The 14117-nt window shown below is 31.2% G+C and overlaps 2 protein-coding genes across 2 annotated transcripts; one reads left to right on the forward strand and one right to left on the reverse strand.

Moving 5' to 3' along the window:
* Nucleotides 1-1974: 1974 nt before the first annotated feature.
* Nucleotides 1975-8397, reverse strand: LOC103839774 (transcription factor MYB74). Its single transcript, XM_009116262.2, has 3 exons — nt 8038-8397; nt 7807-7936; nt 1975-7708 (listed from the first exon to the last, which is right to left on the reverse strand). The coding sequence occupies exons 1-3, from the start codon at nt 8171-8173 to the stop codon at nt 6970-6972; spliced, it is 1005 nt and encodes a 334-aa protein (XP_009114510.1). The 5' UTR covers nt 8174-8397; the 3' UTR covers nt 1975-6969.
* A 3669-nt stretch (nt 8398-12066) lies between these two features.
* LOC117128327 lies at nt 12067-14103 on the forward strand. Its single transcript, XM_033280539.1, has 2 exons — nt 12067-13781; nt 13855-14103. The coding sequence occupies exons 1-2, from the start codon at nt 12960-12962 to the stop codon at nt 14056-14058; spliced, it is 1026 nt and encodes a 341-aa protein (XP_033136430.1). The 5' UTR covers nt 12067-12959; the 3' UTR covers nt 14059-14103.
* Nucleotides 14104-14117: the final 14 nt, after the last annotated feature.

Raw genomic sequence — 14117 nt, forward strand, 5'->3', positions numbered from 1 at the left:
AATCAGTCTATAGTTGATCGATTAAAAGGTTATTGTGTAAACGTCTTGTGTGTTTTTTTGTCTTGAAAGTTCTACTATGCATTAGCATTAGCGTATAAGATGAATTATAACTAGGGCTTTCTGTGTTTTTGTTAATGGTTACTTTCTTTTGTTTTGGACAACTTGCTATAATTACTAGTGAATCAAAAATATTATTCCTTCTGTTTCATAATAAGTGTCATTCTAACATTTTTTTTGTTACACAAAAAGTGTCATTTTACAATTTCAATATAAATTATACTTACTTTCAGCTGAAAATTAATTATAAATTCTATTGATTTTATAAATAATTTTATTTATTTCAAATACTATTGGTTAGAGATGTGTAATTAATAACAATTTATATACATTTCAGCAACTTTCTTAATTTGTGTAAAAAATGTTACTATAACATTTATTCAGAAACAGAGGGAGTATATTGTTGCCTTTACAGGTGCGTTGATTATAACCACTTAAATCATCAACTATATAAGCTGTCTATTATAAACTACTAAATCTTTTTTTGTGACATGATAGTTTGTAATATGTATAATTAATACAATATAAATTAAATGAATGTAAAATATAGCTGTATACAATCAGCGACTCTTGGTGTGCTTGGCAAAGCATATACTCCCTCTCTGCCATAAAATACATGAAGTTTTAAAACTATTGATAAAAAATAAAATAAAAGTAAATTGGTCCCACAAAAACACAAGTCTATACAAGGATAAAACGTGTTCCTTGTAAGGGACATGAAAAAACGAAAACTACTTTTGAATCATGCAAAACAATATTCGCCTTTTAAGCCCAAATGAATTCATATGCCACCGCCCAAAATAGACGTCTCAACTTTTTTATGTTTGACTAGTAGTAGTATACATATATTTCCATATACTGAGTTGTATCGCAACTACATAAACATTTAAATGTATTTATTTTAGTTTTAAGTTTGTTCTCTGACAAAAGAATATTGTGAATATTTATAAAGTCTTTTCAAAAAAGAAAGTACTGATAAAGTTATGGATAATGCGTTTGTAATCCATCTCTACTTTTTTAATTAAATTTGTATTTTTAATTAGTTTTGAACTAAAATCAGTGCCAATCAGGCAAATCATACAGGGTCAGAAGTCAGAGCAAATAGCTCATCTCAAAGTGCCGACGTTCAAACTTAAGTGTCCCCCACCCCCACTGGTTCGTGTTTACACGTGCTTTGTCCCACGCGTCCCCACTTTCAGATGACTCGCCGTACAAAACACGTGTAAAATGGAAATATATGTACACCGTGATTTAAATTAAAACGAGCTTTTCCTTTCTTTTTTTTTTGCTTATGATTTACGTTGTCTAAAATCATTTCTTACATGTAGCCTGCTTGACACGTGACGTCGGACCATTGCCCATACAAACGTTGATGGCCAGTCTTGCCGGTTTGGCCATCGGATCTTCACTTTAAGTGAATTCACTAAATTAGTTAATAAGTTATATTTTTGTGTGTAAATTAGTTAGTAAGTTTTTTTTTGTGAACTGAATAAATTATTTATACTATAGGACACTTAGTACTAATTAGTTAGTTAGTAAGTATTGGTTCATTTTTACTTGGTTACTATGTTCATGATATTCTAGACTGTTTTACCAAAAAGGATATTCTAGATTTACTTAATTAAAAGCATGTCTACCGTTTCAAATATTTTGTTTTGGTTTGTAAGTTACTATTTATTATGTTTCAAAATAACGCATATCTTAGATTTTCATTTTTAATAAAGAAATTATTTTATATATATATATATATATAATTTCAGTATTAAACAAATAATTTTGTGATTTATCTATTTTTCATATTTTAAAACTAGGGATTTTTCAAAAAAACAACCTAACATTTCATGTTAAACCTAAAACTAATCCATTTTTGTAAATACTATTCAGCCATGAATTTTTCATACTCTTTTCAAAAATTTGAAATATTAACAAACTAGTCATTATTATTTAATTTTTTATTTATTTCAAAATATCAAAAAACCAAATATACTCTAAACATTTCTCAGTATTTACAACAATGACATCATCGTCAATTTTCAACCACCATGAACAACTATTTTGAGTTCTTAAAGCTCAAGAATTCAATTTATATCTACTTTTTCCTCATTCCAAACCAACAAATCTTCATTATCTTTTCATTTTCATCTAAAAAACTTTCACAAGTTTCATTTCCATAAAGACAAACTTCGTATTTTTGAGTTTCTTAAGTAAAAAAATTGTCAAAGGTGCTTTTTTGCTCATATTTGAAACTTGGACGGTGGAAAAAGTTGGAAACGATCTTTACATCAAAAAAAAATATTTACATGGTTTTCATAATTTTTCAAATATGTGTCGCGGTAGTAGACTTTTTGTATTGTGTCGCGATAGTAGACTTTTTGTATGTGTACTCATATGTGTAGACATACTAAACAGTCTACTTGTCAACGCACATGTTAGTTTTGAAATTGATCAAACTTATATTCTTTGCTACGCAGACTTCCCTAAATATCTATACGTCTTTACTTTTGGAAACATACAAAAAAATTAGGTAGATTTACTAAAAATTCTACATAAAAAAGTTATATTTGCATTTGATTAAACTTTTGAATTTTCATAGTAGACTTCCAATGAAGTCTACATTTTGCATATTGATTGGAAAGTCTACAAAAGATATGTTTTGCATCTGACCAAAACTTTGACTTCATTAAATAAGTTTGTTTTGTGTTTGACTAAAATGTTAAAAGATTGACCAAAAATAAATTAAAGAGTATACTTCATATGCAGTATACTAATATTACAAAAAACGTAGACTGCAAATGAATCTACTATTTTATTTTCGTCAAACACAATATTAATCTGTCGGATTTGAGAGTGGACTTCAAATGAATTCTACATATTCGTAGGCATTCATTTAAATCTACTCATAGAAATTCAGATTTTGTCAATTGCAAAACAAACATCTTCCAAGATAACGTAAATTGCATATGAAGTCTACTGTTGAAAGCCAAATCCTAGGTGAATTCAGATCAATTGCAAAACTAATATTTTTAAATTATAAACAATAAAGGAAGTCTACACATATAAAATCACAACTTTTTAAATTAAGAAATTAACCTGTGAATTTTGCAATTACAAAAACTAACCCAAAGAGTAGACGTATATGACAGTCTACATACCTAATCTAAAAAGAAAGTCTACTAATGTGTAGACTGCATATTTAGTATACGTAGAAAAATCTATTAAAAGTGAATTTGTGTATTATTCATTAAATGTTTTCAAAATTTTATTGGTTGACAGTGTGTGTTAGTTAATCCTAATGGTCTTAACTGATTTTCAAAATATAATATGTTATAATTATGAAACTATCAATTTTTTGTTTGAATATGTTGTTAGAAAATTAGTGTAGAGGTCTTCATAAGTCAACAAATGTAGATTGCAGTTGAAGTTTACGTCCAAAATTCTATTAAAAGTGCATTTGTGTATTATGTATCATATTTTTATGATTTAATTGTTTTACAGTGTGTGTTAATAAATCTTAATGGTCTTGGATAAATTTCACAATTTAATGTGTTATAATTATGGAGCTAAGAAATTTTTGGTTTGATTAGGTAGTTAACTAAGTGTAGACTTATTTAGGTCATCTCCAACAAGACACCAAAATACCAAATTTGGTGTAATTTCATCTCCAACAAAACATCAAAATTGACACCATCCCACCATATTTGGTGTACTATGAATATTGTTACACCATATTTAGTGTAACGCTATTCACCAAATCTTTAAAATACATATTTTATTTTGTTTCATTTAATAATATAGCTCAATTACTAGAAAATTCTAATTAAACATAAATATAGTGTATTATTTGTATTTTTAATTTATTTTCACATATTTAAAAATTAAAATTATTTTACTTTTCTTTTCAAAATAAATAACTAAATGACTATTATCATTTATCACTTACAAATAATAAAAATATAAATAATAATCTAAATATGATAAAATAATTACTTATGAATTACAAATAATAAAAAATATTAAAAAAAAATTAAAACTGAAAGCATCAAATAATATATATAATATTACTTTTAGTTGAAAATTTAGTGTCATTGTTGGAGATGACAAAAAGATTATGATACCAAAACACCAAATTTGGTGTAATTTCAACACCAAATTTGGTGTCATTGTTGGAGATGTTCTTAGAAGTCTACTACTGCATTTTTATTGTTTGAAGTATACACTTGAGACATATTGCAAAGTTTTTGTGATTAGTTTTACTCTTAAAACTTCTTGGAATTTTTGTATAGATTTGTTTTCTTATTTGTGTTCGTTATTGTTTTATCTTATGGATGTTTTAACTGTTTGGTTGAAAATAATATCTTGTGAAAATTGATTACTAACAAAAATTAATAATATCATACAAGAGCTGACAAAAAAAAAATATTATACAAGTGAAACACAAAACTAGTCTACTATAATTTTAATTTATTCATACAAAAAACTAAAATCAATCAAAATTGTTTTTTTTTTTAATTTTTGTAATCTAAAATTGTTTTCGGTTTGGTAGAGTTACAAACTAGTCTACTATAATTTTTTCGTTTTTATATTCTTCTAATAATTTTAATATATGATTTCACATTAGGTTTTTAAAAAAAATTGGTTTAAGTTCAGTTAAGTTAAAATTAACTTGGTTAAATATGATTGGGTTAAATTACTACTAGTGAGTAGACTTATCTGTTAGATTACAACGATTTTTTTGGGTTCTTTTTTTCTTTATTGTTTAATAATTTTAACGTATGATTTACTAAATGTGTTTTTTTAATAGATATAATATATGGTTTCACATTCTTTATTTGTATCTATACTATTAAAGCAGAATACTTCTTATGAATCTGCCCCTGAATTTTCCTATTAATTACAAAACATTTCATTTCTTTTTTCAATTGTTTTTTCAATTGTTGTAAATGTTTTTCAAAAATGAAAAGCCCAACAAATATGCTACTTACATTTTCGTTTTTAAGCCCATTAAGTCGTTTTAAATCCCATTTACTCAGAGATTTACGGAATCAAATCAAATTAAAAAAAATCTCCCAACTTGAAGAACACGCAGAAAAATATTTTAACTCTTTGACATGGTAACTGAATTTTCCAAAACTAATCTTAAAATATAGAGAAATTTGATTTTAAAGAAAAGATCCCCCAACTTTCTCCCCAAGTTTTTTCCTAAAACCTAACACCTCGCTTTGAATCCGATCAATATTATAAATAGGCAGCACCGGTTTCCTATTATTAAATATTTATGTTATTATAATTTAAAATTTATGCATTAATTAAAAATATGTAGAATAAAAAATGTAATGTCTATTACATTTTTCATATAATATTTATTTAATAAGTTAAAATTATAAATAAATAACCTTACCAAATATATCATCACAATATGATTAAATTTATTGAGTAGGAGTTTACCATTTTAAAATCTTTTAACTAATTAATTATTACACAAACATTTTTATTTTAATAATAATTAAAAAACTAAAGAAGACAATATTATAAAAATTGACTATAAACAAATAGAAAATCTATTAAAATATAGATTAGACAAATATTTATTAATTTAAATGAAATTTTAAAAAGAATCGATCCCGCGCTTTCAAAGCGCGGGTCAAAATCTAGTTCACCAATTAAAGTATGAAAAAGACACTACACCTACAATGCAGTAGACTTTATTGTAGGTCTACTATGCCCTAAATTAAAAATCTCAAATCTTAAATGTTTGTTTGATAATCAAAAAAATCTTAATTATTGTATCAAATATCAAAATATACAAAATATAAACTACTCAACATTAATATGCAATTTAATTCAAAAAACCAAAAATGTCTCAATCTAAAATCTAACCCTTAGAGACATAACATGTTAGAACCTCTTTTGTTGGTAAACCATAAAAATTGTCTAACGCATGGTTACCAAATCAATATATATATTTTATATTGTTCAATAATATAAAATCATAATTTATATTTGTCATCTTAATCCTTATATTGATACATTTTTATAATTAAATTATTAGATCATATTTTTACATTTTTATAATTAAATTATTAGATCATATTACGACGTAGACTACAAAATAAGTCTAATTATAGTATATTTTTTAGAAATACTACTTATGTGTAGACTTCTTTCTATTACTTGTAAATTTCAGAATGACAAAATCATAAAAAATATATTTATGGTTTTTTGTTTAGTCATAAAGGTTAACTAGTAATTTTACCATCTATTTAGGTTGGTTTGTATTTGATGGAATATGTATACACCTTTATGTTTAAAATGAATATATAGGGTTTTTCGGCAAATTCCCCTTAAAACTAATAAAAATATAGTAAATACAGTAAGTTTTTTAAAATTAATCATTATTAGTAATAAAGATACATGAAAAATATAAAGAATGTATTTATAAAAATATTTTTTTCTAAAACATCAATCTTTGTAAAACGGAGGGAGTGTTAATTTATTCAGGGTAGTGAGTGAAACACAAGGAGTCAAGTGTTTTGGTTATCATTTTTTTCTGCTTTCTTTTCAGCAAAATTAAATCACCTGATAAAATATGTATATATGCTGTAACTCGAGCCATATTTGATATTCTCGCTGGATCGATCTGTAGGCAGTTATGTGGAAGAAAAGCTGACCAAATATATTAAACAAAAGTGTAGATACCAATAACAGAAACTGGATCATTTAAAAAAGTCTTACGAGATGTATATTGTTTATTGGTGGGATGTTACTTTCGCTAGCTTTGGCGATATATTAAACTAGTATAAAATAATGAGAAGAAAAAACAATAAGAAATTGTATCTTACATATGTAACAAAATCTATATATTGAATACAATAGTATTAAATAACTCTATCCCATGGGTCTTTAATGTGTTTCTTAGAATTGCAGAAAACCATTAACATCAAACGAATAATCAGGACCTATTTCAGAACTATTCATGAAGTTATTATTGCAATAACTCTCTTTTTCATCCTCGGTGCTGCAAGTACTACTATTGATGTAAGTTGTGGAGCTTGAGTCTAATGGAGTCGGGCTCGAAGAGGGTGTGGCCAAGACCGAAGCAAAGTCAGAGTAAAAAGGTTCTAATGCGAAGTTAGATGTCGAATAATCATAGTCCTGGTTCAATGGGAGCGAATGCACTGAATCTGGAAACGTCGTCGTTGGCATGGGGTCTTGAAACTCTGCGAATTGATCCATGCTAGGGAAGCAAGATTGTAATTCTTGATTACCAATAATATTGTAGCCGTTTTGATATTGGTTTACTTCGGGTTGGTTAACCTCGTGTGTATTGGTGGGGTTGTTCTGATTCTTGTATTGTTGTTGAGAATTTGAAAAGAGAGACGTTGCGAGCTTGAGTATCTCCGGGTTGACTAATGGCTGATGATGATGATTCCCATCACCCATCATAAGCCTCAACATGTTTTGTTGATGATGATGAGAAGAGTTGTGGACAGATGAGCTGAGAATGGAGGAGATATCCAGAAGATCAAGACGTGGACTATGTGTTACCGGATCGATTCCTAACTTTAGAAGTCTTTTTCTGATGTGAGTGTTCCAATAGTTTTTGATCTCGTTGTCTGTTCTTCCTGGCAATCTAGCCGCAATTGCAGACCACCTAAAATATAGTTTATCAAGAAAGCAAACAAAGTCAGAAAAACATAGAAAATTAATGCACTTGAAAATATGTCAAGAAGAGGGAAACATTAAACTCACTTGTTTCCCATGATGCTGTGAAGTTGAATAATGATTTCTTCTTCTTCAAAGGAGAACCTTCCTCGTTTTATATCTGGTCGGAGATAATTAGTCCACCGGAGACGACAACTCTTACCACATCTTTCTAACCCTATAATTAACAAGATTCGAGAAAAAAGGTTAAAATTTTTATCAAACAAAAATGAATAAAAGTATTAAGTAAAATGCAATAACGAAGATATATATAAGAACCAGCATTCTTGGGAAGAGTTCTCCAGTTTCCATAACCATGTTTATTGATATAATCAATGAGCTTTTGATCTTCCGCTGGAGTCCATGGACCTTTCTTGAGCCCAATTTTCTTATCCAAACATGGTGATCTTCCCATCGTTTTGAAGAATAATTAATGATTAATGGAGTCAAATTGTACAAAATTAATGTTGTTGGGTTAATCAAGAAACTGAGAATTGAGAGTATAGAGAAAGAGAGACAGAGACGTAGGGACCTAAAAGAGGAGTACGAAGTATATATAGGAAAAACGATGAGACTCTTTATCATAAGAAAAAGGTGAAGTCAAAATGATTCGGTGCCGTCCTCTGTTCATCGATTGGGCTACGTGTCCTTTGCAGTCTCAAGCATATTTATTTTGAAGAAGATTATTTGGCTTTATATATTATATATATTAAAAATTGAAAAGGGAAAGTTTTTTATACATCTTGAACTAATTTCTACAACTTCTACAGTGATTTATGAAAATGTCTAAAACTCAACAAAGATGACTACTACATTTCTAATGCAGCAATTTCAGTTTGCGTAATCAACAAAAAATTCTCCGTTTGTTTTTACTAAACTATGTTTTAGGATTGTACATACAGATTAAGAAACATTTATTTTTTATATATTTTATACACTAAAACAACAATATTTACTAAGTTAAACACAATTGAACCAAATTAAAAATAGAATGTAGCACAAATACTCATATAACATAAAAACTAATAAATTTTACATTAAAATTGAAAACATCATCTAATTGGAAACAAAAAAAATCAATAAAAGGTCATGTATTAAAATAAAAGAAGTATATAAATAATATTAGTACACTCTTATTGATTTTAATAAGGGAGATGTCATCTTCTCCATATTATATGAAGAATTAATCCAACTAATACCCGAGTTTCGAGTGGATATGTTCCAAATTAGGCTTTCATCATTTATAAGAGTCTAGGTAATTATACTTATATACTATATATTGTGTTTTAGTCTTCTTCATAAAGACTAGACAATCGTACGTACGATATGAAACACGTGATTTTGGGGAGATACGTAGTGAAATGTTGTATAAATTAATGGAATTGAAGTTTTAATACTGTGTGATGATAGTTAACTAATCAATTGATTAGTGTATGATAAATCAAAATGCAATCACAATCCAAGTGGACAAGGACGTCGTCGAGGAGCATCGCTCTCCATAGTTTTTAGGTGTTTTCACATTAGCTGTCGCAAAAATTATGATGCCACGTACTCGTTCTCTCCCCTTACAGTTTCAACCTTTTTTTCCCTTCAGGCTTTTTTCCAAAGATTTTTATTTCAAAAACATATCATTAATGTATAATAGTTTTACAGGCCTTTTACTGCCTCTAGCTAAGAGTTATAAGTTTGAACTATAAGGTATGTATTTTAATTTGTATTTATTTTGTTAATCAGGTATTTACTAATTCGAACAGTCTTGCTCAACATATTAAGAGAATTGAACCATGTTGTTAGCTTCATTAGACATGCATATATATTATTTTTTTGGTAACATATATACTATTCATAGTTACTAATTACTATATAGAGGAAGGAGAATGGGGCAGAAAAACTGAAAGGCAATCTGAGTCTGGTAGTACTATTTTTATGATAAATTCATGATAATATTGCTTACCAAATAAGAGTTATATGTTATATATAGTTAATATATCAACACATGTTACACAAAATTTAGCAGTGGAATTATGTTGCTTACCAATTAAGAGTTATATGTTATGTATAGTTAATATATCAACACATGTTACACAAAATTTAGCAGTGGAATTATGTTGAAGTTTAGAAATGAAAATTGTATTTTCTAAGATTTAATTTTTTGAAATGGTTTTGCAATGGAATAAGAAATTACAACAATATTTATGTTGATGACAAAAAAAAGAAAAGAAATTACAACAATTACAATATTTGTCTATGTTCTAGAAGAAGAAAAACATTATTTCATTATCTAATATATTCGAGGTAATAAATATAAATACACACCATATTTAGCTGTTTATTTCTGTCTCTCTATCCATCAAAATCTCTCAAGAAAAAAAAAATGAAGACCAATCTTTTGGACCTATTAGCTTTTTCTACGTGAATTTTGAATACATGATTGTGAATTGTGATGCTTTTCACAACCCAATCAAAATTTTATTTTGAGTTATCTTCTTCTTCATTGAGTGGATAATTAGTTGAGATAAAACATAAACTTCAATTGTATTTTTTTGAAAACTGCCAATTATTAATAAACAAATATTGAAAAACAAATCCTGAGCCGGGACGGAAGCTGTTCGGCTTTGGTTTCAAAAAGCACACGTGCTGGGTCAAAGGTTAGTGTAGTCGTCTTATAGTAAACATGGAGCGAAAAAATGATGACCGGTACATTTTGCATGGCGTGACTTTAGATGATTTTCCTTATTGTACGAACCACTCATTCTGCGACTCGTTTTACCTCCCGAGGTTGTACAATTTTTTTTTCCTACGATTTGATATATATTATATAATAAAAATGAGACAAAATATGATTGATAAATGAAAAATCGGCCAAAAAAACACTGAACTATGCAGAAATTGCAAAAGAAACCTGTACTCGAGCCTGACCAATAAAATCCAGATTTTTTGTTGACTTTTTTAGTTTATGCACAAACTTATGATTGACTTACCAGATTAACACACCGTTAACCGACAGTTAAAACATTGTTAACTCACCATTAATTACTGTCGTTTAGTGAAACTACGTCGTTTCATCCAATTGTTTTGTTAAAGACAAAATCTCAAGACGGCGTCGTTTTGCTTAATTAAAATTGTTGTTGGCTGGACTCGAATCCGTGCACTCGTGGTCCTTAGGGGGTTTTGTCACTGAGCTAGTGGACTTTTCGGAAAATTACCACACATGTTTATTTTTATTGATCAAAAGATGTGTTTGATTGAAATCAAACAAAACGAAACCCGTGTTTGAACGTAACCTTAATTTCTCAAATCAATTTGGGGATTTTTCTTGTGATGTGAAGAGATGGTAAAGACGAAGTTCACAAGGAATGGAAGGGAGGTAATGATTTTCGGAGCGATGAGGAATTTCGATTACGGGAGTGACGAAGCGGTTCAAGAGTCGAAGAAGGGTTGAGAACGCGATGCTTCTGTGAGTTTGTCATCGCCGGAGAGATCGAGGATCCGTAAAAGCGTTGAAGGGATATCGATGTTGGCATCTATAGAGGCGTCTAAGGCGTCGAAGATAAGGCGGGGAACTTCATATGGGTCGCCTGCATCATCTCCGGAGAAGACCACAAGGCGCGGAACTTCATATGGGTCGCCATCTCCGGAGAAGGCCACAAGGCGTGGTTCAACTCTATCTCCTAGAGTTGCGAAGAAGCAGAAGGTAAATGTGGCTCCTTCTGGTGATGTCAGAGAAGAATGGTCAGAGACTGAGATGTTGGCATCAACAGTTGCGAAGAAGACAAGGCGGGGAACTTCATATGGTGGGTCGCCTATGTCTCCTAGACAATCGAAGAAGCAGAAGGTAAACTCGGAGAAGAGTCTATGTGATGATGGTGATGACAGAGAAGAATTTCTCCAGATTGAGGAATTTGGGGATATAGGTGATGATGGTAGGGAAGATGAGAACGGTATTGCTGGTATTGAGGAAGTTGGTTGTACAGATTTGAGTCTTTATTTTGGCGATAAAGCAAAAAATGATGACTGTGAGGTTGATGAAGACGAAGGGGATGATGATGCATGGGATGATGATAAAATCCCTGATTCTATGTCATCAGATGATGAGAATGAAGAGGAGATGATACATGCGCAAGCTTACAGAGAAGACACTGATCCAGAGGAGCTCCTTCAGCTAGGCAAGACATTTTCAGATGCTGAGGACTTCAAACATGCTTGTCTCAGGTATACCCTGAAAACCAGATACAACATCAAGTACTACAGATCTAGTAGCTTGAAGATGGGTGCAAAATGTGCCGCTGAGATGAGAGATGATGAGGCTCCATGTCCCTGGATGGTCTACTGTTCGTATGATAGGAGGAAACAGAAGTTGATGGTAAAGACATACGTCAATGACCATAAGTGTGAGAGGACAGGATATTCCAAGATACTTAAGAGGTCAGCAATTGCAAGTCTATTTGCTGAGAGGTTAAGGCTTAATCCTAAGCTCACGGTAAAGGAGATACAGGCTGAGATCTTGAGGGAGTATAAGATGGAAGTTTTAGAAAACTCATGCATTAAGGCCAAGACGAAGGTGATGAAAGAAAGGAGGAAGACCCATGAGGAGCATTTTGATAAAATCTGGGATTACCAAGCAGAGATATTGAGGAGCAATCCTGGATCAACCATGAAAATTGAGACCATACCAGGAGCCATTGTTGGAAGCAAGCAGAGGTTCTACAGGCTCTACATGTGTTTCCAAGCACAAAAGGAAGCATGAAAGAAGACTTATAGGCCTGTTATTGGCTTAGATGGAGCCTTTTTGAAATGGGACATTAAGGGACAGTTGTTGGCTGCGGTTGGAAGAGATGGAGACAATAGGATTGTTCCTATTGCTTGGGTTGTAGTGGAGATAGAGAATGATACAAACTGGGATTGGTTTGTGAAGCGTTTGGCCTTGGATTTGAGATTGGAAGATGGGAACGGCTTTGTTATAATGTCTGACAAACAAAAAGTAAACACCTTTCTTTCATGATACTCAATGAATGTTTGATTCTTGTTTCTGATTTTTTTTTCTCATCTTGTAGGGATTAGTGAAGGCAGTTCATACCCTCCTTCCAGAAGCTGAGCATAGACAGTGTTGTCGCCATATATACGAAAACTAGAGGAAATGTGAAAAAGATCTAAGGTTACAAAGGTTCTTCTGGTTCATTGCAAGGAGCTACACTCCTGGTATGTTCAACTACAACATGGACGAGCTTAAGAACTATGATCATGCCCCACATGCATCTCTGATAAAGACAAAGCCAGAGACTTGGTCTAGAGCTTTCTTCAAGATAGGCTCCTACTGCAATGATAATCTGAACAATTTGTGTGAGTCCTTCAACAAGACCATCAGGGAGCCTAGGAAGAAGCCTCTGCTAGACATGTTAGAGGAGATAAGGCGCCAATGTATGACTAGGAACTACAATAGGTCTAAGATGATTAATGACATGAAAACTAGGTTCACCCAGAAGACACATAAAGAGTTAGACATGGTTGAGAAGAAGTCAAAAGAGTGTAGTCTGCGTTGGGCAATTGGACCAGAGACTGAGGTGGAGGATAAAAACCAGTCATATGTAGTGAATTTGGAGATTGAGACTTGTGCATGTCGAAGCTTGCAAATGAATGGTATTCTTTGCATCCATGCTACTAAGGTCATCCTTGGTGTGGAAAGAAAACTTTCTGAATTTGTTGCTCCTTACTTCACAACCTCTAAGTGGCGTGAAACCTACAGTTTTGGGATCAGACCTGTAAATGGGATAATCGAGTGGCCTCGGACCAATAGATTAGGTGTGATTCCACCACCTAATCGAAATGGCAAGCCTGGTAGGCTTAAAAACCATGATCGAAAGAAGGGAACCAATGAGACAGTGTCTACAACCAAGCTGAGCCGTGCGAACAGGGTAATGACATGCTCTAATTGCAAAGAAGAAAGGCACTACAGGAATACATGTCGGAAGGCTTTTGTTCAGAGTCCACCTAAGAAACCAAGAGGCAGACCAAGGAAATATCAGGTTAGGGCCTTGGTTAGGGTCTTAGTTTTTTAGCTATCAGTAATGTGTCTGACAATTCATTTATATGTTACAGGGATTACATTTTGGCGAGTCAGAAGGTCAATCCTCACAAGCTCAATCCTCACAAACTCAAGCATCACCATGGGAAGTTCCTCAATCTTCACAAGGTCAATCCTCACAATCTCCAACCATCACGATGGGAAGTTCCCCAATCCTCACAAGGTCAAGCATCACAGACAACAGCGTGGGAAAGATGGTTCTTTTAGATCAATATTAAATGCTTTTGTTGTGTGTTGTTTATGATGGTGTCTCTGTCTGAATGCTTTTGGAACAAGA

This window comes from Brassica rapa, chromosome A09 (genome assembly GCF_000309985.2).
Source record: "Brassica rapa cultivar Chiifu-401-42 chromosome A09, CAAS_Brap_v3.01, whole genome shotgun sequence".
NCBI classification, from domain to species: Eukaryota; Viridiplantae; Streptophyta; class Magnoliopsida; order Brassicales; family Brassicaceae; genus Brassica; species Brassica rapa.

Coding starts and splice junctions, on each gene's coding strand:
- LOC103839774 (XM_009116262.2), bottom strand. CDS start 8,173: ATGGGAAGATCACCATGTTTGGATAAGAAAATTGGGCTCAAGAAAGGT. Junction 7,937..8,037: donor AACTCTTCCCAAGAATGCTG/GTTCTTATATAT, acceptor TGTTAATTATAG/GGTTAGAAAGATGTGGTAAG. Junction 7,709..7,806: donor CACAGCATCATGGGAAACAA/GTGAGTTTAATG, acceptor ACTATATTTTAG/GTGGTCTGCAATTGCGGCTA.
- LOC117128327 (XM_033280539.1), top strand. CDS start 12,960: ATGTTCAACTACAACATGGACGAGCTTAAGAACTATGATCATGCCCCA. Junction 13,782..13,854: donor GCAGACCAAGGAAATATCAG/GTTAGGGCCTTG, acceptor TATATGTTACAG/GGATTACATTTTGGCGAGTC.